The sequence below is a fragment of the Podarcis filfolensis genome (genome assembly GCF_964270895.1).
Source record: "Podarcis filfolensis genome assembly, contig: HAP1_SCAFFOLD_61, whole genome shotgun sequence".
NCBI lineage: Eukaryota > Metazoa > Chordata > Lepidosauria > Squamata > Lacertidae > Podarcis > Podarcis filfolensis.
Window position 1 is genome coordinate 198,687 of NW_028149499.1, and position 25,576 is coordinate 224,262.

At 52.9% G+C, this 25,576-nt stretch overlaps 2 protein-coding genes across 2 annotated transcripts in view; one reads left to right on the forward strand and one right to left on the reverse strand.

The window, feature by feature from the left end:
• The window catches only part of CNGA4 (cyclic nucleotide gated channel subunit alpha 4), a 10,351-nt gene extending 7,166 nt beyond the window's left edge, over positions 1-3,185 (reverse strand). Inside the window, exons 1-2 of the mRNA XM_083631650.1 lie at positions 3,037-3,185; positions 471-575 (exon numbers count right to left, since the gene is read on the reverse strand). Of these exons, the coding sequence (XP_083487776.1) occupies positions 471-575; positions 3,037-3,137 (206 nt within the window). The 5' untranslated portion in view covers positions 3,138-3,185. The remainder of the gene's footprint in view (positions 1-470; positions 576-3,036) is intronic.
• A 3,871-nt stretch (positions 3,186-7,056) lies between these two features.
• FHIP1B (FHF complex subunit HOOK interacting protein 1B) overlaps positions 7,057-25,576 on the forward strand; it is a 32,148-nt gene continuing 13,628 nt past the window's right edge. Inside the window, exons 1-3 of the mRNA XM_083631641.1 lie at positions 7,057-7,154; positions 7,833-7,877; positions 23,244-23,581. Coding sequence (XP_083487767.1) covers positions 23,438-23,581 — 144 coding nt within the window. The 5' untranslated portion in view covers positions 7,057-7,154; positions 7,833-7,877; positions 23,244-23,437. The remainder of the gene's footprint in view (positions 7,155-7,832; positions 7,878-23,243; positions 23,582-25,576) is intronic.

Here is a 25,576-nt window from a genome sequence, read left to right on the forward strand (position 1 = left end):
GAAGGAAGGAAGGAGGAAGGAAGGAAGGAAGGAAGGAAGGAAGGAAGAAGGAAGGAAGGAATAAGGAAGGAAGGAAGGAAGGAGGGAGGGAGGAAGGAAGGAGGAAGGAAGGAAGGAAGGAAGGAAGGAGGAAGGAAGGAAGAAGGAAGGAAGGAAGGAAGGAAGGAGGAAGGAGGAAGGAGGAAGGGAGGGAGGGAGGGAGGGAGGAAGGAAGGAAGGAAGGAAGGAAGGAAGGAAGGAAGGAAGGAAGAAGGAAGGAAGGAAGGAAGGAAGGAAGGAAGGAAGGAAGGAAGGAATCCAAAAGGGGTTTCTGTTGCTTTCCTTCCCTCCTCCCTCCTTGGGCAATAGTTGTGCTTCTGCTGATGCTCCCGGCCGGAGAGCCTTGGCCCCAGTGCTGGGCCCCCTCCGTGGCTTCCCTGAGCCCCCGGGCCCCCCCCCAGGCGGATCCAGCCCAGCCCCCCTCCGCCCACCTGCAGATGAGGATGATCCAGTTGTACATGATGGGGAACACCATGGTGACCAGCCACCAGTAATAATAGTCCCCCGATGGGTCCAGGATCCGTCTCTTCTCCTGGCTGAGAGAAGAGCAGAGGAGTGGGAAGAACATTGGTAAAGGCCTTCTGGGAAATGATATATAATGAACTAAAGAAAATGTTTAAAAATACATTTGTTAAAAAAACCCAGAAGCCTTTCTCTTAGGTATAATAGGTGAATGGCTACCAGGAGAAGATAAGAGACATTTTATGTACGCAATGACGGAAGCAAGGATGCTACTAGGATGGAAGGAAGGAGAAGTACCAACGAAAGAAGAATGGCAGGCGAAACTGATGGAGTATGCGGAGATGGCAAAATTGATGAGGAAGATCCGAAACCAGGAAGATCAAGTACCCGTATTTTCGCTCCATAATATGCACTTTTTTTCTTCCTAAAACGTAAGGGGAAATGTCTCTGCGTCTTATGGAGTAAAAGCGTGGTCCCTGGAACTGAATTGCCCAGGGGCAAAAAGCAGATCATGCTTCTCCCCCCTCCCCCTTTTTTTGAAAGAGGGAAACGGGTGTTGAAACAAAGCTCCTGATTGTTTGCCGATGGGGGAGAGAGATAAGGGAGGCTTATTCCAGCAACTGGGATTCAGAAGCATGGCTGCCTCTGGGGGTGGAGGGCAGAGAACGGCCGTTGGGGCCTGGAGCCCTTGGAAGGAGCCCTCTCCACCTTCGAGGGATTCGTCCAGTCCTTCCGAATCAGGGGCTATCCCTGTGGCAGGGAGTTCCCTATTGGGCCTGCAACACAGCTGTGCCTGGGATGTGTGTGTGATGGGAGAAGGCACCAGGTGGGCAAAGCCTGGTTTGAGGCGTGTCCCCCAAGACTGGGGGGGGGGCACAGGGAGAGAGGGGCTGCAGATCACACACACACAGCAGTTGGGGCCTCTGCCCAGTGGCGGTTCAGGGCATCCCCATTGAAGAAGGATGTGGACAAGCTGGAACAGGGGCAGAGGAGGGAGACCAAGATGATCCAGGGTCTGGAAACCAAGCCTTCTTTGTGAGGAACGGTCGAGGGAGTTGGGTTTGTTTAGCCTGGAAAAAGAGGAGACTCAGAGGAGATGTGGGATCCATCTTCACATCTCTCCAGGGCTGCCACTTGGAAGAGTGAACAAGTTTGTTTTCTGCGGGTCCAGATAGCAGGACCTGAACCAATGATCCTTCAGAAGGTGGTAGACCTTCACCAGAGGTTTTTAAGAGGGGTGGCCATCTTGACTGAAGATGGGTGGCCAGTAGACCTGAAGGAGCATCTCCACCCCCATCGTTCTGCCCAGACGCTGAGGTCCAGCCCCTTGCTCACGGACCAAAGTATGAAGCCGTGAAGGAAACTGGGCTGTGTCAAAAGTATTTCACGGAAACACCTCCCATAACCAAGGAAGGGAATGAAAGAGAAGCAGCAGAAAAAGAGTTTAGCCTTTCACCATCGGTCCTGTATACCTGAAGGAGCTTCTCCACCCCCATCGTTCAGCCCGGACACTCAGGTCCAGCTCCGAGGGCCATCTGGCGGTTCCCTCATTGCAAGAAGTGAGGTTACAGGGAACCAGACAGAGGGCCTTCTCAGTAGTGGCACCCACCCTGTGGAACGCCCTCCCACCAGATGTCAAAGAGGAAAACAACTACCTGACATTTAGAAAACATCTGAAGGCAGCCCTGTTTAGGGAAGTTTTTAATGCTTGACATTTTAAAGTATTTTTCATCTTTGTTGGAAGCCGCCCAGAGTGGCTGGGGAAACCCAGCCAGATGGGCGGGGTACAAATAATAAATTATTATTATTATAGACTAGAGCATGACCTGATTAACTCAAAAGCGAAAACTCTTTCTAAAATGTACTGATTCCTCCATGATTGGGAAGTCAAGCAGGAGGAGGTGAAATCTGTTACGATAAAATGGGCACAGGACTTTGGATATAATATCTTAATGAAAGATTGTGAAAACCTCTGGGAAATCAATATGAAATTCACTGCTCGTTACACACCAGAGAATTTTTTTGGAAAATGCAGTATCGTTGGTACTTTACTCCATTAAAATCACCAAAAAGGAATGAAAATGTATCAAACAAGTGTTGGAGATGTGGAGAATCACATGTGGTGCACATGCAAAAAATAATTAAGGAGTTCTGGGATGAAATCTATATGGAACTTTAAAAAAATGTTTTAAAGATATCGTTTATAAAAAAAAAATCCAGAGGTTTTCCTTCTTGGAATATTATGCTCTGACATACCAAAGAATGTAAGGGAATTATTTTTACATGCTAGAGTGGCCGCAAGAATTTTAACGGCCTCAAAAGGGAAAGGCCGAAAAAATTCGGAGTGGAAACAAAAATTAATGGAAAACTCTTGGGGTCCCTGCCAGTTTTTTAGTCCTATTCTTCCCCGACTCCTCTCCCCACACAACCCCTTTGCCCAACCTGCACCCTGCCATATCTGCTGCCATGGGGCCTGCCCCCCCAATACTTTCTTTTACTCACGCCCCCCCCCACCCTGGGCCAGTCCCCACTCACCGCGGTTTGGGGGCTGCTCCAGGGGTGCTCTCCTCTGTCTTGATGAGCTTCGCCTCCCCCTCCCTGTCCTTGCCTCGGAAGACCCTGGTCAGCCTATTCATCTTGGCACGGGCTGGCAGCAGTAGGTTCCTGGTCCAAGCGAGGCCACAGCCCCCTCTTTGCCCCACAGCAGAGCCTCTCTCTCCTTCTCCGGCTGGCGTTCTGCATCCAGGCGCACGGGTGCCTAGCAACGCAGCAGGGCTCCCCCCCGCCCGCCCCCCCCCCGGGGCTCAGCCACACACCTGAGCCGGCAGGTGCAACCCTAAAGGGCCCAATCAGGGAGGGAGCGGCGCTGATGAGGACCCTGGGGAGAGCAGGGGGGCAGGGCGGCTGCCAGGCCAGGGCGAGGCAAGCAGGCAGGGGGATGGGGGCCAGACCAAGCTGTGCAGGCCTTGCCCCCCCCTCCAGCTCTACCTCTCCTTTAAATCAGAACCAGTGAAGGCGGTGAAGGTCCTGTGTGAGTGTCTGGAGGTGGTTGGAGGATGGATGGCGGGTAATGGATTGAGGCTGAATCCTGACAAGACAGAAGTACTGTTTTTGGGGGACAGGGGGCGGGCGGGTGTGGAGGACTCCCTGGTCCTGAATGGGGTAACTGTGCCTCCGAAGGACCAGGTGCGCAGCCTGGGAGTCATTTTGAACTCACAGCTGTCCATGAATGCGCAGGTTAATTCTGTGTCCAGGGCAGCTGTCTACCAGCTCCATCTGGTACGCAGGCTGAGACCCTCCCTGCCCGCAGACTGTCTCTCCAGAGTGGTGCATGCTCTAGTTATCTCCCGCTTGGACTACTGCAATGCGCTCTACGTGGGGCTACCTTGGAAGGTGACCCGGAAACTGCAACTAATCCAGAATGCGGCAGCTAGACTGGTGACTGGGAGTGGCTGCCAGGACCATATAACACCAGTCCTGAAAGACCTACATTGGCTCCCAGTCCATTTCCGAGCACAATTCAAAGTGTTGGTGCTGACCTTGAAAGCCCTAAATGGCCTCAGCCCAGTAGACCTGAAGGAGCGTCTCCACCCCATAGTTCAGCCTGGACACCGGGGTCCAGATCTGAGGGCCTTCTGGGGGTTCCCTCCCTGTGAGAAGTGAGGTTATAGGGAAGCAGGCAGAGGGCCTTCTCGGTGGTGGCTCCCGCCCTGTGGAACGCCCTCCCATCGGGTGTCAAGGAAATAAACAACTATCTGACTTTTAGAAGGCATCTGAAGGCAGCCCTGTTTAGGGAAGTTTTTAACAGTTAATGCTGTATTGTTTTTAACACTCAATTGGGAGCCGCCCAGAGTAGGTGGGGAAACTCAGCCAGATGGGCGGGGTATAAATAATAAATTATTACATTATTATTATAGGGCAGCCCAGGGGGGTCCCACAGAGGCATCCCCTCCGACATTTCTCCGGTGAAAATAGGGATATTCTCCTCCACATCAGGAACACACAGACGTCACAGGCAGAGTCAGGGGCCCCAAGAGGCCCCCCTGGGCCAGCACCCCCTTTCCCCCAGGGGTCAGCTTGCTCCCCCAAACGGAACCAGCAAGAGAGACCCGAGCGCAAGAGGAAATTCTTTTCAGACTCTCTGCCACTGGCCTTTATCACCCTGTAGACTAACCTGAATATATAGCCTTGGATCGGACCCGCGCCGGATTTGCGTATAAGCTAAACAAGCTATAGCTTAGCGCCCCACTCTCTTGGGGTCCCCCCAAAAAAATAAAGGGAAGAAACCTGGATGTACGTTCCCAGAATATAGGGTAAAAAACAAACAAAATATAAGCTACATACAGCAACAGTGCTTTGTGTTGTGTAGGCTCCTATGATGTAAGGAATGGTTGATTGACTGTATGGGACTGGCAGAAATGACTGGCAGAATCCGCGACCAGGGAGAAGAGTCGGCAGAAGAAGATTGGAAGAAATTTAAGGACTATTTACAGAAATATTGCAAAATTAATGAACTTTGAAAGATGCTGGATTGAATTTATGTGGTCTCTAGCTGTTATGGTAAAAAGAATTGGTATAAATATTGTTTAAGTTACAAAATTTAAGAAGTTGATTGGAAAATAAGGTGTTAGTTAAATGGAATGTTATGAGATTAGGATTTGCTGGATAAACAATTTGAACTAGAAAACAAGAAGGGGAGGTATGAGGAAGTCAAGGAAATATGTTATTGAAAATTGGTATTGAAATTGATTTGTTTTTAATTTTTTTTTTCTTTTCCTTTTTTGTTTGTATAAAATTGAAAACTCTAATAAATATTTATAAAAAAAAAGGAATGGCCCCCCAATTATTTTAAGTTAGAGCTTAATAATTATTTCACTATTAATATACTTCTTCTTAATTGTATTTCCCTATTAATATACTTCTTAATTGTATTTCAGTCCATCAGTTAATTTGATAAAATACATATTTTGTGATGTGCAAATGGCTTTATATACCCATTAGGTCCATAAATTCCCACATAGCATATATTCAACACAAAAAGCAGCAACAATTTGTTGTTGACAAAGGACAGCTGGACACGGAAAGGGCCCCGTTCCCTTCAGGAGCCAAGGGCCACATCAAACCGAAATCCGGCCCTGGATCTGACCAAGGTGGACAGGCGGCTCCCTTGAAGCAGGCTGCGTTTCTCTGGAATTGCCCCCAAGCCCAAATATTTTGGAAATCTGCAGAGACTGACATCTCCGGTATGTCAAGGTGAAGCAAACCTTTGGAACCGAATGTAGTTTGACTCAAGATGCTGTGCTGGAAAACGCTTGAGAAGCCGGGCCAAACTCGCAACCCCCCACAATAATTTATTATTATTATTTGTGCTTTTTCTGCGGGTACACAGGGGTACGCATACCCCTAAACATTTTGTGCATCTTTGCACTTTTGTCCATTTACTGTACAGTGGTACCTCTGGTTGCAAACGGGATCTGTTCTGGAAGCCCATTCGCAACATGAGCAGAATGAAACCTGCGTCTGTGCATGCATGAGTTGCGATTCACTGCTTCTGTGTATGCGCATGATGTCATTTGGTGTGCCTGCGCATGCGCGAGCAGCGAAACCTGGAAGTAACCCTTTCTGGTACTTCCGGGTCGCTGCGGGACGTAACTGAAGCAAACGTAACATGAGGTATGACTGTATTTATTTTACCCTGATTCGAACTACAAAATTGTGATTTTCTTGAGTCAAAATGAGAGTACCCCTATACTTTTTTTATAGAAAAAAAGCACTGATTATTGTTGTTGTCGTCGTTTAGTCGTGTCCACCTCTTCATGACACCCTGGACCAGAGCACGCCAGGCACTCCTGTCTTCTACTGCCTCCCACAGTTTGGTCAGACTCATGCTGGTAGCTTCGGGAACACTGTCCAACTATCTCGTTCTCTGTCGTTCCCTTCTCCTTGCGCCCTCCATCTTTCTCAACATCAGGGTCTTTTCCAGGGAGTCTTCTCTTCTCCTGAGGTGGCCAAAGTCTTGGAGCCTCAGCTTCACGATCTGTCCTTCCAGTCAGCACTCAGGGCGGAGTTCTTTCAGAATGGATCGGTTGGATCTTCTTGCTGTCCATGGGACTCTCAAGAGTCTCCTTCAGCACCAGAATTCAAAAGCATCTATTCTTCGGTGATCAGCCTTCTTTATGGTCCAGCTCTCACTTCCATACATCACTACCGGGAAAACCATGGCTTTAACTATACGGACCTTTGTCGGCAAGGTGATGTGATGATTATTAATTGTTGCTATCATTAATGAAATTTGCATAAGGCCAGAGGTCCCCGGGGAAAGGCGCGGATCTGGACTCCTGCGCAGCTGTCCTGCCCCCGAGACCCCCAGGAGGCGCTCCTCCTTTTTTGGGGGGGTCCGGGATCCCGGCCCGCCCGCTGCTCCCCGCCGCCCTCTGCCCATGCCCAGAGGCGCCCTGTCCTCCGCGGCCTCCCCGCGCACGCGCAGAGAGGCCCCTGGCCGCACCTGGGAGGCGCCGGGGGCGGGGCTGGCAGGTGGGGGCGGAGACTGCGGCGGGAGGGGGCCCGCCCCGTGGGCGTGGCCTGGCCGGGCGGCGGCGGCGGAGGAAGGAAAATGGCGGCTCGGCGGCGGCAGCGGAGGCGGCGACACTCAGGTGCCCGGCGGGGGGGGGGCATCACCCGGGGGGGGGAGGGGAGGGGGGCTCCCTCTCGCGCCCCCTTCCCACCCCCTCCTTCCAAGGGGGGCAGAGTCTGGTGCGCCTCTCTCTCCGTGGGGTGGGGGGGCTGCTGGGCCTCGGAGCCCCCCTCCCCGCCTCCCCCCCTCCTGCCACGAGCAGAGCCCCCCCTCCCCCGCGTGTCCAGGGTCGCGCCCCGCGGCGGGGGGGGTCTGTCTATTTGTGGAGCGGAGCCCCCCCCTCCCTCCCTCCCCCACCAGATGCGTAAGCGGAGGGAGAGGGATGCCTTCCCTTTACACCCCCCCCCCGACGAGGAGGGTCCTGGGGCAACGCTTCTGGGGGGGCCCGCTCCGTCCCTCAGGTGGGGGGGATCCCCGGCCTGCAGGCGGACACCCGCTGGGGGGGTCCTTAGGGCCAAGGGTCGCCTCCCTGGAAGGAAAGAGCAGGCTGGGTTGGCAGCCCCCCCCCCGGGCCCCCCCTCCTGCAACAGGGGGTGATCTCCCTGCTGACCTACCTGGTGGGGAGGGGTGGTCTGTGGGACCCCCCCCCCAGGGCAGAAAGGGGGCTTTGGGTGGAAGAGGAGCAGGGGTGGGGTGGGGGCGCCAGCAAAGGGGATTCCACCCTGACCCCCCCTTTCTGCCTGCCTTTCCCCCATAGCTGCTGTCTGGATGGGACCCGAACCCTAGGAGCCTACACTGCAAGGTAAGCGTCCCAGGGCTTTCCGGTGGGGGGCATTTGTGGGGGGGGGTCGGCGCCGAGGCCTCTTGGATTGTGGGGGGGAGCGGCCCTGCTTGGCGGCCCCCTGAAAAGAAAGAAGGGGGTCAGGACCAGGAGGCCACCCCCCAGAAGCCAGCTAAGGTGAGTTTTGTGGGGAGTGGCGAGTGGGGGTGGGATGGGGTGGTGCCAACTGGATTGAGGGCAGCTCATGACAGCGTGGCATAGTGGTTAGAGTGTCATGTGACTGCGATCTGGGGGGGGGGACCAGGGCTCCGCACACCCCCCCCCACTTCCAAGCTCATTGGATGTGACCTTGGGAGCCAGGCGCTGGTGGTGGTTGTTGCGGCGATGAAATGAGGACTAGCCTCTTGTTGAGCAAGGTTCAAATCCCCACTTGGTGACTTGGGGGGGTGCTGTCACGTGCAAAAGAGGCTTTTTCTGATAAAGGACTTGTGGAGTTTTGTGGGGTTGGGGGCTGCAGACCCCCTGCGTTTGCCCTCTTTTGTGTGGGGTGGGCGGCCCTCGATGGAGCCCATAAGTGTGGGGCTGCGATATAATCCTTGTGGGCCTGACACCAGTCGCATCACAGGGTCCACGGAACCTCCTTTCTGTTGTGTGTGTCCCCCGGGGGAGGGGGCCCTGTTTTTCTGTGGGTGCCCCGTGAGTGGGGGAGTCTGGCTGCTCTGGGTTGCCCAAAGAAGCCGATCAGTCGGAGAAGGTCCTCTTTCTCAAAACAGTAGAAAAAAAGATTAATCTGCGGAACTCCCTGCCACAGGAGGCTGAGATGGCCTTGAAAGAGGATTGGGCGTGTTCGTGGAGGAGGAGGAGAGGGCTGGAGGTGGCTCCTAGGTGGAGACAAAGACCAGTTGCGTTCTGGGAGGCAAAGGGGCCCTGGGGCTCGGATCCTGCGCCTTGGTTTTGGGGTGCTGGGGGGGGGGTCCCTGCCTTTTCCCTGCTTCCTGCCAGCTGCGTTGTGGGGAGGGAAAGGGGCCAATCCTGCTATGCCTCTCCGTCATTTTTCCCGAGGTTCCCTGGCGAGTGAGCTGAGCTGCCGGGTCACCTTGGGACACAGCCGCCTGCACAACGTGCCCAGACAGAGGGGGGTTATTTGGGGGGGGTCCGTCCTCCAAGGGGGCGCCTGCCTGAATGGGCGTTTGCGCACACCTGTGCCAGCCCTGCCCTCTACATTACCAGCTGTCGCCTTCTGAATATCTGTGGGCAGAAAGGGCACCTGGCCATGTACAGAGTGTTTTTCTTCCCCCGGCACGGCAGCTTTCTGCCTTCCTCGGTCTCAGGGACAGAGCAGGTGCTTGGAATGTAGAAGATTCAATCCCCAGGTTGGGAGAGAGACCGCTGCCTGAAACCCTGGACGGCTGCTGCCAGTCTGTGTGGGCAGTATGGAGCTAGATGGAGCTGGCTCAGCTGAAGGCGCTTTCCTGCCCTGGCCCGCCCTGCCAGGCTGTTGTGCCCCCCTCCCTGTCACCCCCTCGGACTCCAGCAGCCCTGCCAACTGTGCTGAGATTCCTGGCTTTGCAGGGGGTTGGTCTGGATGACCCTTGAGGTCCCTTCCATCGCTTCAGCCCTCTGGTTCCAGAGCTGTTCTCAAGGACATCCCGGCCCCCGAAGAGCCTCTTCCAGGCTAAATTTAGCCGCGAGGGTGTGGCGAGCCGGCCCTCGTCACCCTGGCCTGGCAGGGAGGAGGAGCAGCAGGGCGAGAGGCAGCCTCTTGGAAGGCGTCCTGGCCTGGCACCGCCCGTTGGCAGCTCCCTCCCTGGGCATGGGGCCCGGCAGCGGGCACCGGGGCAGCCGCCCGCTGGGCAGGTTTAAGCAGGGCTTTGATCCCGAGGCCCCTTGGCTGCCCCTCCAAGTCACCCCACGTGGGAGGCCCGCTTTGCCCTGCCAGGCACCCTCCGCCTTGCCCGCCTGGCATGGGCTCCTTCCTGCAGAGGCGCTGGGCACCAGAGCCCCTTCCCCACTTATCCCGCTGGCACTCGGGAGCCTTTTCCTCCTCCGGGAATTTGTCCAGCCTTCTCTGAAAGGGCTGCCTGGATTATGTGGCTCTCGCTGACTCCTGTGGCGGGGAGTTCCCCAGCCCAACTCTGCGCTTTAATTTCTCTGCCCTGAATCCTTCCAGCCCTGAGGTTCATTTGTTTATTTCGCGAGGTTTATACACTGCTTGATTGATAAACAAAACCAAACCTCAAGGCCACCCGGCCGGATGGGCAGGGTATAAAAACAGTATTGATTATGATTGAGCGGTTTACAAAAAGATAAGAAAACCCAGGAAGAATTGCGACCGGGCTTTAAAGCAGAGAAAACTACCGAAACGGATTAGAATTCCTTGCGCTTCCTAAGCATCTATGCCAGGTTGTGTAAACAGGGATGTTTTCAGGAGGCAACTGGTGCAGTTTCAAAGATGCCTCTGAGTTTGAGCGCCAGGAGAGAGGGAGAGGGGCTCTGGCCACCAATGGGCCTTCAGCAGGCGGGTTAATATGTGGGGCAGGGAGGGGTGGGGGGGGAGCTCCTTGCAGAGACCCCCTGGCCCTGTTCCCCTCTGGGCCCCGGTCGGCCTGCCCCCAAAGGACTGGGCTCTCCCCCCAAGTGCTGTGCCCACACCAGGTTGGCAAACGCGGGGGGCAGGCGACCCCCCAAATTCCTTGCCTCCTGGGCCAGCTGCCTCCCCCCCCATGCCTTTTGGGGTGGGATGGATTGATTGATTGCCGACGTTCGAAACCTTGATCGCACCCGGAAATTCAAAACCCCACCATTTGGCAAGCATGGAATAAAGTCAATATTGCAAAAAGGGGGGGGTCCTGGGCCAGGCTGAGCCCCCCCTTCCCTTCCCAGCATGCTCCTCCTGCTGCAAAGGGTTATTTCTGGCTGGCCTGACTCACAGCTCCGGGGGGGGGGGCAGGGGGAGTCGGTTGGCGCCTCCGAGATCCAAATACAGCATGTGTGTTTTTTGGGGGGAGAGTCCTGCTGTTTCTCACCGCCCTGCTTAGCTCTGCCTCTGTGGCAGGTTATGTGGGCTGGGTGGGGGGCTCTTAGGAATGCCACCCTCTTCCCCCCCTTGCTGTGTCTTCCTTCTGACCCCAAGGAAGGGTCCAGTGTGGGCTAGATTTAGTGTGTGCCCCCCCCCCGGCATGGGTGGCAGCCTTTAGCTTGCCTGCTGGGCCAGAGGGCAGGGGAGGAGGTCTGAGAAGGGTATTTTGGGGGCAGCTGATGGAAGACTTGTAGCTGGTCCCTGAAGATGTCCCCATAAGTGATTGACACCCCCAGTTCTCAAGAAGCTGGCTCAGTTTTCCTGAAGTGCTCCAAACAGCTTGGGGGGCCCCGTTCTCCCACTGCGGTTCCTGCATTGAAGCGGGTTGGACTAGATGGCCTTTGGGGGACCCGTTCCAGCTCCACAGTTCTGTTTCTGCCTAGATTTATCTGCTATTTTAAAATGAGGCTGCATTTTAACCTGTATTTTAAATTGGGGTTTTTTATTTCTCCCTCTCCTTCCCCCCCCATTATGTTTTACTGTGATTTTATTTTATTTTTGTTAGCTGCCCTGAGCCTGGCTCTGGCAGGGGAGGGTGGGGTATAAATAAAATTTATTGTTATTATTTATTATTGGTTCTGGGGTGCCGCCCCCCCCCCCCCCGTTTCCTTAGCCAGACTCCTGGGGCCTCATTTTACAGGGAGGCCAGGCCAGAGCGGGCATGAATGCCCACAAGGAGGCAGTGCCTCTGCACGCGCGCAGAGTGCCCTCTGCACGCGCGCAGAGTGCCCTCTGCCCTCCCCTGAGCCACTGTCTGGGCCAGAGGGCATGGCTCTCTCCCTCTCTCTCTCTTCTCAAGACTCCAGCCTCCCCCCGCAGCCTCCTTGGCCCCCAGCCCAGGCCAGCGCCCTGTGGAATGTGCCGCAATTCCTGTGGGCTGGGCAGGCTCAGTCTGTGTCAGAGTTCGCCCTCGCCTCTTCTTCCGACTGGGGTGGGGTGTCTTTGGAGGAGGTGGGGGAGGGCTGCTTCGCTGGGACCCAGGAGTCCTGGCTTGCAATGCTCATGTTTCGCTCACCCCACTTCGTCAGACATGCCGGCTCTCCCAAGCGAAATGAGGATTAAGGTGCCCCTGCCTGGAGTCCCCCTAAAGGTCATCCAGCCCAACCCACTGCAATGCAAGGGGGCTGGTGGTCATGCTTGGCCTCCTGGCTTGGCTTGGGGGGCTTCGAAAGAGGACCACACCTATTCAAGGAGGAGGAGGAGAAGAGATTGGGGTTGATATCCCGCTTTACGTGGCCGCCTCTCCTGGTCTGCCCCGCAGAGGACCTTAAGGTCCATGAATAATCATAGTTTAGAGGTCCCTAAGGAATTCAGATTAGCCTCCTCCAGGGCCAGGGCCTTCTCAGTGGCGGCTCCGACCTGGTGGAATGCTCTGTCCCAGGAGACCAGGGCCCTGCAGGATTTAACCTCCTTCCGCTGGGCCTGTAAGACAGAGCTGTTCCCCTGGCTTTCAATCTGAACTCAGCCTGATCTTTTATTCCCCTTCCTCCCCTTTTTATGAAGATTCCCCACTCTGGGACCCTACAACTAATTCTCCCCTGGTCTCCTCGCTGGCCCAAATAGGACTAACTTAGCCAACTATCCCTGGTGATCATCTCATGTTTATTGGATGGATTTCCCCCCTAAATTGATTTTTGAATTCTAAATTCATTGCTATTCACATTTTATACTGTATTTTATGCTGTTTTTTGTTGCATCAATTAAGTGTTTTAAATTTGTTGTTAGCTGCCCTGAGCCCGGGAAGGGCAGGGTATAAATAATAAATAATAATAATAATAATAATTATTATTATTATTATTATTATTATTAATTGCTGCCTGAAAGTCTCAAAGTGGCTTACAGTCTCCTTTCCCTTCCTCCTCCACAACAAACACTCTGTGAGGGGAGTGGGGCTGAGAGACTTCAGAGAAGTATGACTAGCCCAAGGTGACCCAGCAGCTACATGTGGAGGAGCGGGGAATCGAACCCAGTTGACCAGATTACGAGGCTACCGCTCTTAACCACTACACCACACGGAGGCGGAGAGAGGGGCTCTTGGTGGCTCCTAGCCAGGCTGGCCGCCCTCTGACTCCACCGCCAGAAGCTCCAGGAGGGGAGAGCGTTGCCCTTGTGCTGCTTAAATGCTGCTTGCACGTTCCCTTCAGGCATCTGCCCCGGAGACTGGACTTGGTGGGCCCCTGGCCTGACCCAACGGGCTCTTCTGATGGAGCCTCATGGCCCAGGGACAGTCTATCTGGATTCCTGCCTTGATAGGGGCATTCGGCTGCTGTGAGAACATGCGGCTCAGGCCCTTCTGACGTCTTTGTGTCCTTGTGAGTCCTTGTGGAGGCTGGGAGTTTGTGTGGCTTGGAGGAGGTCACTGTTGGGTCTCCCCCGCCCCCTGCTTCTGTGCCTAAGGGGGGTCTTCTTGCCAGACACTCAGAGCAGGAGGCCTCCTTCCTTCCTTCCTTCCTTCCTTCCTTCCTTCCTTCCTTCCTTCCTTCCTTCCTTCCTCTCCTTCATCTTTTATCTCCTTCCTTCTTTCCTTCCCTTCCCTTCCTTCGTTCCTCCTCTCCTCTCCTCTCCTCTCCTTCATCTTTTATCTCCTTCCTTCCTTCCTTCATCTTTTATCTCCTTCCTTCTTTCCTTCCCTTCCTTCGTTCCTTCTCTCCTCTCCTCTCCTCTCCCCTTCCTTCCTTCCTTCCTTCCTTCCTCCCTTTGGCAGCCACAGCTCCTGCCCCACAATGTCCAATACTCCTTCCTGGGAGATGTTTCAGCAGAGGTGGGGTGGCCACCTGCCCGGGGGGTGGGTGACATGACCCTGGGGGTCCCTTCCCTCTCTCCTGGCCCTGCCCGTGGGGGACCTTCTGCCCCCTGGGAGCCAGCGGTCGTGGGCACCCTGCGCGGTTTTAGAACCAGGTCCTGAACGAGAGGAGGATCCCCCCTGATCTCCTGTAGGAGATTTCGGAGTTCAGAGCAGCTGGGGGGCTGTGGAGGGGGGGATGGGGGGACGGAAACCCCGAGGAGCAGCGCTATGGGGTGGGTGTCTCCCCCTCCCCCTCGCCTTCCTGATCTGGACCCTCCCAGCCCCAGAGCTCTTGCTGCTGCAAAAGGGAAAGCAACCTGCCCTGCAAAGCCCGTGGGACTTCTGATCCTGAGGGATCTGGTGCCTGGAGCAGATCTTAGCAACCTCTCCCCACCCCCCACCCCTTGCAAAACACACTTGGCTTCTGGCAGAGTTATGGGGGGGGGGGGGAGATTCAGGTCTCCCGAGGCCTCCCTTTGTGCCTCTCGAAACCCGGCTTGTTCCAAATAAATATCCCCAAAGAGGAGATGGCAGAGTTTGAAGAGGTTTGGAAATTGAGCCAGAGATGGAGCGGCTGAGAAGGGAGGCTGAAGCGCTGGGGACTTTTTAGTTTGGAGAAAAGGCCAGGAAGCGGCAACACGGTGGAAGCGAATAAGGTGATTTCTGGGAGATTGGGGGCAGGTAAAAGGAAGGACTCCCTCCCTCGGCAGACAGGTGACTCTGGGCCACCGTCTCTCCCCACCTGCTGCCTCTGCTCCTGGGCAGCCTGCCTGGGATTTCGCTGCCGTCTCGGCTCCTGCTATTCCTGGAGGAAAGGCAGGAACACGATCCTCTGGGGCCTGGCTCCCGGCTGGCGGGCGGGGCGGGAGGAAGGCCTTCCTTCCATCTGCCCCACACCCTCCAACCTTCAGCTTTCTTGGATCTCCACAAGTTCTGGAATTAGGAGAGAGGGAGGAAAACAGAGCCAGCCTGGCTAGTCGCCTTCGGTGGCCCTCTCCTCCTCCTCCTCCCTCAGTTGGTTGGACACTCTTTTAAAGCTATCTAGGCTGGGGGCTTCCTGTGGCAGCGAGTTCCACAGTCCCACTTCCTCTGGTCTGTCCTGAGCCTCCCCACGTTCAGCTAGAGGTCTGCAAGTTCTCCTTGCTGTGAATAATTCTACAAGTACCTATCCTTTTCCCCTCTTCATTTTATTTATTTGTTAACATTCTTATATTACATCAGTAAACGTTGTCATATTACATTACAGGACTTACCGTAATATAATTTCCAACGTGTATACAAACTATACAAATTTTATATACCTAGAAGGAAAACGAAACAAAAAAAGAAAGAACAAAGAGAAAAAACAAAAACAATTCCCCCCCAAAATCATACACATGCCAACACACCAAACTTCCTGTCTATCCCATTCTATATTCCTTTTCTACAAATGAATGTACTCTTGTTATTGTATATTTCTGTACATTTTATCTAATACATTCCTATATCAATCTGTGCTCCTAGTCTTATTTCTCAACTCGGTCTCACTCCAACGTCAATCAAATGCGACAAGTGTCTGTCCCGTTGCCTCTCCCTTTCTCCAAGCTAAAGACTCCCAAACGCCCCACACTTTCCTCGCAGGAGTCACTTCGATCATCTCAATTGCTATTTTTCGAACTTTTTCTGCTCTGCAATCTCTTTTCTGAACTGAGTCACTGAACGCAGGGTTCCCACCCAGCGCAGTCGCCCCATAGATCCCTGGCTGTCCCCGCGGCTGTGGGGCGTCCGGACGAGGCTGCCTCCTCCTGGCTTTGCCCTGCCCTAACAAGGGGCAGAGTCCACACCGGGGTGTGTGGGGCAGCGGCTGAGCTGCTTTTCCGCCTTTGCTCCCTGCCTCCCTCTCTCTCTTGGGGTGACCGGTGAGTAGCATCTCTGGGGAAGGGGCAGCTGTGCAGTGCTTCTCCACACTGGGGCTGGGGGGGCCTCTTTCGCTGTGTGTCAGGTGGGGGGGCAGGTGTGTGCCGTGGGGCTCCGACCTTTGGGCGGACGGCACGGAGGGCTGCGGTTCACCTGCCGAGCGGGGATTATGACCTACCTGGGAATGCAGCCAGCCAGGAGATGGAGGACGGGGCAGACAGGTAGCTGCTCTGCCTGGCTCCCCTTCACCTTGGGCCTTAAAGGGGGCACGCCTGCCCCCATGGCAGGAGCCTGCTTTGGGCTGGTTAAGATGGAGGGGGCAGGAAGTCTGCCCTTGACCCAGAGAGCATGACTTTGGGGCCCCCAGAGAAGCAGTGCAGCAGCAGCAGCTGTTCATGGAATCGCAAAGCTGTGGGGTGGGAAGGGAACCCTCCCCAGGCTCCTCTATTCCAATCTCAATTCTGGGTGTGGATTTTGGCCCGTCTCCAGCTCTGGCCAGTAGCTGCAGTTGGGTTGGGACTCTGAGATTAAGGCTCACCTCTTTGTCGGAAGTGTTGGGATTTGATTCATGTTGATGCTACAGGTCACCCTTTTGGGGGCTGACCCACCCGAGGCAGCATAGCTGGAAACGCAAAATCTGTTCTGCGTGGAATTGCAAACCACACTCTAGAAAACACCCAAGCTTCTGAAAATAGCAGCTGTGAAATACGAGCAGCGAGCAGAAACTGAGTTTTAAGCAGCAGTTAACTCCGAAAGCAGCCAAAGTATTAAGGAACAGCTGTTTGGCCCCGGAGCCCATGTGGGAAGGCATGCCTGGAGAGAGAGGGGCAAGGATGTGGGGCTGCCCCCCAAAAGGTCCTGTCTCTGGCCCCCACCAGTTTAATGGGGCTGCCCTTTGAGGGATGTGCATTCCTGCAAGATCTCAAAGAAACGGGAAATTGCTGAAACAAAAAAAAAAAATTTTTTTCTTTCCAGTAGCACCTTAAAGACCAACTAAGTTAGTTCTTGGTATGAGCTTTCGTGTGCATGCACACTTCGTCTGACGAAGTGTGCATGCACACGAAAGCTCATACCAAGAACTAACTTAGTTGGTCTTTAAGGTGCTACTGGAAAGAAAAATTTTTTTTTTTTTTGTTTTGACTATGGCAGACCAACACGGCTACCTTTCTGTAACGGGAAATTGCTGGTCGAACAAAAATAAGTAACTTGTCCCTCGGATCAGACTCCATACCTGAGGACTGGAAAGTAGCCAACGTAACACCAGTTTTTAAAAAGGGATGCTAGGAATTGCAGGCTGCTTAGCTTATGTCCTGGGAAAAGTAGTATTGTTAAAGATAAAATAACCAAGCATATAGAAGAACAAGCCTTGCTGAAGCGGAGTCAGCATGGCTACGGCAAGGACAAGTTATGTCTCACAAACTTTTTGGAACAAAATTTTTTTTAAAAAATCCTTCCAGCAGCACCTTAGAGAGCAACTAAGTTTGTTATTGGTATGAGCTGGTATCTGAAGAAGTGTGCATGCACACGAAAGCTCATACCAATAGCAAATTTAGTTGGTCTCTAAGGTGCTACGGGAAGGAATTTTGTTTGTTTGTTTCGACTATGGCAGACCAACACGGCTACCTACCTGAAACTAAAACTTTTTGGAGTTCTGTGAGAGTGTCCAGAACTATATGAATGCTTTCGTTGAGATTCCTGCTTTGCAGGGGGTGAACTAGATGACCCTGGGGGGGCCACATTTGTCGAGGACGCCAAATTGTTCAGGGCTATTAAAACCAAAAGAGATTGCCAGGAGTTCCAGAAGGGCCTCTCTCCAAATGCAGCGAGTGGGTCATAAAATGGCAAAGGCCGTTCCGTTGGAGCAGATTCCATGCTAGGGAATCATTCGGAAAGGAACCGGACAAAAATCTGCCAACTTTGTGGTGCTGTTGTGGTGCAAGTTCGGGACTTCTTTCTTTTTTCTCTTCCTTTCTCTCTCCTCCTCCTCCTTCTCTCCCCTTTCCTTTTGCGTTGGCTCCGGGGTTTGCCTAGCCCCGGGGCAGTCGGCCAGGTGGCTGGGCGGTCTCTCTCCCGACTCAATTTGGGTCGTGGGTATGTGTGTGTCAGTGGCTCCCCCAGTTGACGCACCGGGTGTCCCCAGTTCCCCTTCGGTAGTGGTGGTGGCAGCGGCAGTCTCAGCAGCCCGGAGCCAGCCTAGTAGCTTCCGGAGCTGCTCACTGCCGTGTCGCCCACCACGTTGCCTCACCGGAAGTCCCCATATGATGTGTCTTGTGCTGTTGAACCAATCACGCAACATTCATTCCCTACTAATAAATCTATGACACTTAAAATATAAATCCGGGGACGAATTTTGTCCGGGGACAAATTTGTAAATCTGGGGACTGTCCCGGGAAATGGGGACGTCTGGTAACCATAGAATACTCTGCTCAGTTCTGGTCACCTCACCTCAAGAAGGATGTAGGATTGGAAAAGGTTCAGAAAAGAGCCCCCCACCCCAAGTGATCAGGGGGGTGCAGTGGTTGCCCAAGGGCTTATAGCTCAGCAAAAGGCCGGGGGAAATGGGGCAAGCTAGAAGCTTATAAAATGATGCCTGGGCTGGAGAAAGGGGCTAGAGGGGGGAAATTCCCCCTTCCCTTCCAACGCCAGGACTTCTGGGCATCCAGTGAAGTCGGATGTTGGAAGATTCAGGGCAGAGAAAAGTAGATCCTTCTTCATGCAGAGTTGAACTGTGGAACTCCCTGCCACAAGAGGCCATGAGGGCCACCCACTTGGAGGGCTTTAAAAGAGGAGCAGGCTAGTTCATGGAGGAGGAAAGGGCCGTCCATGGCAAATAACAGGGCTGGGCGATCCATTGACGTATCGTCCAAATCCGGTTTGAAATCCATATATTGGTTTCATAATTTCGGACCTGGCAATATATTGTGAATCATGATGTATGCTTGTGTGCTATGCAAAAGTCACCGTGCAGGGGAAGCCCTGAAACCAGCCGGTGCCTCTTCGTAGCTCCATCCTTATTTCAGACATCTTGATGAGATACTGGTATATCGCGATGTTTAGCTGGTGATCAATCACAATATTGGAAACGAGATCTCCCCCCCCCCCAAGCTCTTCTCTGCCTCCGCAATGGGCACCTGCAATCCTTCTGAGCCCCAGTTGCTGGAATGCGCAGGAGGGGGCTGTTGCTTTGCCCATGTCCTTTTGGGGACACCCCACGGGCACGACTGGCTGGCCCCTGCGAGAACAGGGTGGTGGGCTTGGGGCCCCCCCTTGGCCTGATCCAGCCGGCTCTTCTGAGACCCTGCTACCCATGCCAGACCCGCCAGGCAGGAGCCCTCGTGGCAGCCGGGATCTGTGCCCAGCCTGTTGCAACCCAGAGACCTCCGCCTCTCCCTCTCTTGCAGAAGGCGGCAGCCTCTCTTGGGCGGACTTTAGACTTTCCCTGGCCTTGAGGCGGAAGGAATTTCCCCCGGTTTATTTCATCTGGCCAGGAAGGACGTGTTTGGGATACGTGGAAACGCCTTTCCCGGGCCTCTAACTTGCGCCAAAGAGCCCCACCCTTGCCAGTGGCGGGAGGGAGGGAGGGCTTGTGGGTGAGTTGCTGCCAAGGGCGGCAACTGCTGCTGCAGCTGCTTCTCCTCCGTTGCCAAGAGGAACCCCCCTGGGGGGCGGCCCAGGCTCCTCCTTGGCCTGCGTTCCTCCTGCTTGTTTGTAAGGTGAGAACTTGGCTCGTGGGTCGCCTGGCATTCTGCCTCCCCCCCCCCGCCCAGCTCAGCCTCCCCTTGGCGGGGGAAGGAGATGCCAAGCAGAGGCGCTGCATTCGGATCCTGCTCCTCTTTTTCGTGGCATTTGGGGAAGCGTCCCTAGAAAGAGACCCAGCACAATAAGGAGAAATGCAATTAAAAGCAGCACCTCGTTCCTCTTCCGGGACTGAAATAAACCACCAGAAGCAGAAGTGGCTTTTAAAAAAAGAAGTGGGGGGAATTAAGTGTCTCCTGCAATAAATCCTTGATCTCTAGGACAGAGGGGCTCAGAGAGAAGGCCACGGGGAGGGCTGCCCCCCCAAGACCCTTCCCCCTTGGGCTCAGCTGCTGGATCTCCTGCGGTTGCTGGTGGCCCAAGCCCTGGCAGGTCTACATGAGAGTAAGTGGCTCTTGCAGGGCTTTGCATAATGCAGCTGTTTCCCTGGAAGACATGAATGTTTCGCAATGGCTGTTGGCCGAGGGGCCTTCAGAGCAGAGCTAGCAAAATCCAGCAGCTTGGCCCCCACCCTGTTCCCAAGAGGACCAGCGGGAAAAGAGGCCGGACACGAGAACTCCCGGGAAGCCAAATGTTGGAAGATTCAGAGCGTATAAAAGAAAGTCCCTTTTCATGTAGCAAAGGGTTAAGCTGGGAGACTCCCTGCCGCAGGAGGTGGGGATGGCCAAGAGCTCGAATGGCCTTGAAAGAGGATGAGATAAATTCATGGAGGGAGATCCGTGGCTCCGGTCCTTCCGTGGCTCCAGACCTTCAGGACCGACTGACCCTGAGGCCCTTCTCTGGGTCTCCCTCCAGACAGGCATCGCAGCCCCCTGACCTGCCAGGGGAGCCTAGGAAGCCTTGATTCCGCCTGCTGGTTGTGGTTGGCACCGCGAGGGATGGCAGGACAGGAGCCTCTGAGTGTTTGCGTGTGGCATCGCCGCCTGCCTGCGGTTTCAAGGGGCACAAGCGCAGCTTCCGGCAACACGTGGCTTCAGGGACCTCGCTGCCCTTTGCAACGGGAGCCGGAAGCCTAAGTGACACCAGCAGCACCAAAGGCAGTTGCAGAGGAAGATGCGCGTCAGAGGGGCAGGCTGGATGAGGCCAGAGGGAGCCTGTCTAGCCCCCCCAAGTGCAGCCCTCCCTCCCCTCCTGGTCTTTGTATTCGCCTTCTCCCAGGCCTGATCCTGCAGCCCCCGCTTCTGGGCAAAGGGCCTCCGTCCAGCCACCCTCACGTATCTCAGCACAGCAGCCAACCAGGAGAAGAGGCCCAGTGGAACTCCCTGCTGCAGGAGTGGGATGGTCACACTCTGGGGTGGCTCTAGGATTGGACAAGTTCCTGGAGGAAGAGAGGGCTCTCAGGGGCTCCTAGCCAGGGAGGCTCAGCTCTGCCCCTGGATCCCAGTTGCTGGAAAACTGCAGGAGCGGAGAGGGCTTTGGTACGCGAATCTGCCATAAAGGCTCCCAATAGTAGTCTACTGTATTTTAATATTTTGTCGGAAGCTGCCCAGCGTAGCTGGGGAAACCCAGCCAGATGGGTAGGGTGTAAATAATAAATAATAATAATAATAATAATAATAATAATAATAATAATAATAATAATTATTATTATTATTATTATTATTATTATTATTATTTCCTTTTTTTGTGTCTATTCTACTTTGCATGGTTCTCTCATTCAATCCCCACCCCAATCGCCCTGCGAAGTGGGCCAGGTTCTTGAGAGGCCTCCCAGGTCACCCAAAGGAGTTTCATGGGTGCCGAGTGGGGATTTTAACCCTGGTCTCTTGCAGGTTCCTAGTCTGCCTCTCTAGCCACTGTGCCACACAGTCTCATTTAATATACCTGGCGTTTAGGATCTTTGAATGGGGCCAGCTAGAGGGATTTGTCCTGAAAATCTGAGAAACTGCTTCTGAAAATGCGTCTTCCGTTTGATCTTCGGATGAGTGGGAGGGAAAGAGATGGTGACATATCTGTGGGGCATCTCTGGGGCGGGCGCCTCAGACCTTTGTTAGTGGGGAGAGAAGGAAGGAGTGAGGTTTTAGATCATATCTTGGCTTAACACTCCTCCAAAGAGCCGGTTGCTCTTTGCCTTTATTTTGCTTCTGCAGAACCGTTCGGGGCAAGGAGGGAGCCATCGCTGGGCTGAGCAGGAGGTCAGGGAATTGTAGGAATCACAGCGGAAGAATCCCAGGCAGGCAGCCTTGCAGCTCAGCTGGCTTGAAACAGCGGCAAGGTCTGCCTGGCTTTCTGTCCCCAGCAGAGCTTCCTTCTCGGGCGCAGTCTACCAGTGGCAAAGACTGGATTATGGGGTGTTTCAGAACTAGCTGCCCATCATGTCCCGGGGGGTGGCGGCGGAGGGGGGGAATGCTGTTTCTTTTGTTTGAAAAGTTGCTCAACATATGTTTTTCAGATAAGCACACACATATATATATAAAGAACAAAAAAGAAAAAAGGAAGAAAAGAAAAAGAAAAAAAATAAGAAGAAAAATTGGAAAAATTTCTTCCAAATTTCTTCTACAAATATCTCAACAATAAAACTTCATTGACTGACTTCCATCGCTTACACTGCACTTCCTATCTGCTTATCTGAAAAATATATGTTTGTATGTATTTTGCTTGTATTTTGTAATAATTATGTTAAATAAAATTTTAAAAAAATTAAAAAGGGGGGGGGAGTTGCTCAGCATTGGAGGGGTGGACTGGATGACCCTTGGGGTGCCTTCCAGCTATATGATTCTATGATTCCTTGGAGGTTTTTAAGCAGAGTTTGCATGACCATCTGTTGGGGGTTCCTTAGCGGGGCTTCCTGGACTGCCGGAGGTTGGGCTGGATGACCCACGGGGTCCCTTCCGACCCTACAATTTTGCAATTCCTTTGAAAGAGTTTTGGATACAACATATATATATATATATATATATATATATATATATATCAATGGGAGAGATTGTGGAAGGTAGATATTAAATTCACAGCATGCTTTAACCTTAGGGAGAACATCATGAAGATGTTATGTAGATGGCATCGTACCCCCTTGAAACTAGCAAAAATGTATAAAGGGGGGGTCACCAATTTGTTGGAGATGTAAAATAGATGTGGCTTCATACATCTGGTGGACTCGTGCAATCATTAGGGAATTCTGGGATAATATCTATAATGAATTTAAGAAATTATTCAGACTTACCTTTCAAAAAAACCCCAGAGATCTTTCTTTTAGGCATTCTACCATTAGAAATTGAAAAAGACATAAGACCACTGTTCATGTTTGCCACCACAGCAGCAAGAATTCTGGTGGCGAGGAAGTGGAAAAATGAAAAAATACCAACAATCCCAGATTGGCAGATACTCATGTTAGAATATTTACAACCAGCAAAACTGGAGGGAAGAGTTAGAGGAGTATTGAACCAGAAAATATTTGGAGAATGGAGAATATTTAAGGATTATATAAGATCATATTGTACCAACCGCACCATATTAGCAGAACTTGAGTGACGCTTATAAACACAACAAAGACCGTTTGTGGAGTAGACGGGAACAGTATGAAAGAATATAAAACTGTGCGGGGGGAAACGACAGTATAAGCAGTACAATGAGAATGATTGGGAGACTCGTTTTGTCAGAATTAAGCACTTATTTAAGTGCTTAATTAAGTATTAATTAGGAAGGTTAAGTGTTTTCTTTATGTACGTAAATTTGCTGTTTCTTCTGTTTTTTCTTAATTGTTTGTTCTTTAATTTTCTTTTTGTAGTATGAGATTGTAAATTCTTTGTATAAGTGTGTAATTTAAATTAAGAAAGATTATTAAAAATAATAATGATGAAAGAGTTTTGACATCCCAGTTTGAGGTCACGGCTCCCACTCACTCTTTCCTCCCCGCGTTCTGTTTCCGCAGGCCGGGGCTTCCTCCGAAGCAGCATGGCGCCCCCCCTGGCCACAAGGACCTGCCACCCCCCCTCCTTGCCCGCCCCATGCCCAGCAGCTGCCCTTGGAGGAGCCAGTCCAGCGCACGGCCGCCTGTGACCCCTGACTGCCCGCCACAGCCTCTCCCCCTGTGACCCCCCACCCCACGCAGCGCTGCCCTTCCCGATGGAGAGGATGAGCTGGCTGAGCAAGCTGAACCCCCGGGCGGGGGCCGGGGGGCACCGGGGAACCCGTGGCGCCAGCCTGCAAAGCCCCATGGCGGCCGACCCCGAAACCTGCCTCATGGTCTTCAAGAATCACTGGGTCCAGGTGAGTGGCTGGCGGGGGGGACAGGAGGGGCGCTGGGCCCAGGAGGGGGTGGAGAGGGGGCGTTCCCCCCAAGAGAGGCTTTGGGGTGGGGGCATGGACAGCTGTGGAACTCACTGCCACTGGAGGCTGTGGTGGCTGCTTTAAGAGGATCAGGCGAATTCATGGAGGAGGAGGAGAGGGCTATCGAGGGCTAGTAGCCGCAGGGGGTCTGCTCTGCCCCCCAAAGACAGGGGCAGCAACGTTCTGCATCCTGGGTGTTGGGAACCAGAAGAAGAGAAATGTTTGTGTGTGTGAGTGTGTCTGTTTTCTCTCTCAATATAATATCAAAAATTATACAAATTACCGTATTTTTCGCTCCATAAGACGCGCTTTTTTCTTCCTAAAAAGTAAACGGGAATGTCTGTGCGGCTTATGGAGCAAATGCTGGTCCCTGGAGCCGAATTGCCCAGGGGAGAAAAGCAGATCATGCTTTTTTTTAAAAGAGGGGAGTGGGTGTTGAAACAAAGCCTGATCGTTTGCCGATCGGACGCTAGAGATAAAGGAGGCTGCCTGGGAGGGGGAAGAAGAAGAAGAGTAAGAAGAGTTTGGATTTGACATCCCGCTTTATCACTACCTGAAGAGTCTCAAAAAGGCTAACATTCTCCTTTCCCTTCCTCCCCCACAACAAACACTCTGTGAGGTGAGTGGGGCTGAGAGACTTCAGAGAAGTGTGACTGGCTCAAGGTCAGCCAGCAGATGCATGTGGAGGAGCGGAGACGCGAACCCGGTTCCCCAGATTACGAGTCCACCGCTCTTAACCGCTACACCACACTGGGAGGGGGGAGGTAAAAGCCCATGGATCCTCAGGATTTTTACATTGGGTCACCCCAGATTCACCATCAGATCACATAGCCTGTCCATGGCTACAGCCTGCACCAAAAAAATCATGCACCCACTGTTTGCTGGGGCTGCAATGGTGCAAAAATGTGGTTACAAAGCACAGATCCTCAGGATTGGGTCACCCCAAATTCACCATCAGATCACTGTTTCATTTAGAATATTTATTTTTCTTATTTTCCTCCTTCTCTAAAAACGATGTGCGTCTTATGGAGCAAAAAATACGGTATACATTTGTTTACAAGCTGCTGCAGAGCTTTCCCAGCTTTTCCTGTCGTTGACACACTTTTTAGACACACATCATTTTGCGACACAGTAATTCAGTTTTACAGGTAAACCGGAGGTTAAACTAACCTCTTTCCAGCTTTGGAAGGAGGGCAGAGTGTGTTTGTGCGATGCTTCTCCACATTGCAGCCGACACACGAATGTCTCAAGACACACAGTTTGGAAAGCTCTGCCCTATGATGTACAGTGGTACCTTGCTTTTTGAACATTGACAAACATTTTGGTTATCAAATGCCATAAACCCAGAGGTAAATGCTTCAGTTTTCGAACATGCCATGCGGCTTCCACTGAGTACAAGTTCCTGGGGCCTGTTGGCTATTGAGTTTTAGGTTTTCGGACGTTTCAGAAATCGAAGGGTCTTCTGGAATGGATTATGTTAGAGAACCAAGGTACCAGTGTATTTTAGAAAAGGCTCCCCAATGTCTCCCTGTTTGTGCCCCTGTGTATGGACAGGAGGGGGAGAGTTTGGTGGTGCAAATATCCAGAGTGTGGGGGTCAGGTGGGATTGCTATGAGGAATTATGAAAAATGAAGCAAGCCACTGTGTCCGCGATGGAAGCATCACGTTGACTGGGTTTAATTCATTGGCAGTGGTTTCTGATCGAATCCCGCAAGCCTCTCCGCCTCTGCCATTTGCGTTCTCTACACCTGACAGGCACGTAGAAGCATTCTGAACACAGGCCAGTTGCTTCTCAGGCATCCTGGGTCAGAAAGGTAGAAGGTGGCTTTGATGTTGTTTAATCTTAAGACAGATCTTAAGGGCCAGGAAGAGAGTTCACAAGCAGATGGTAAATTCTGCCATCCTGCCTCTCCTGTTTACAACCTCCGGGGTTTT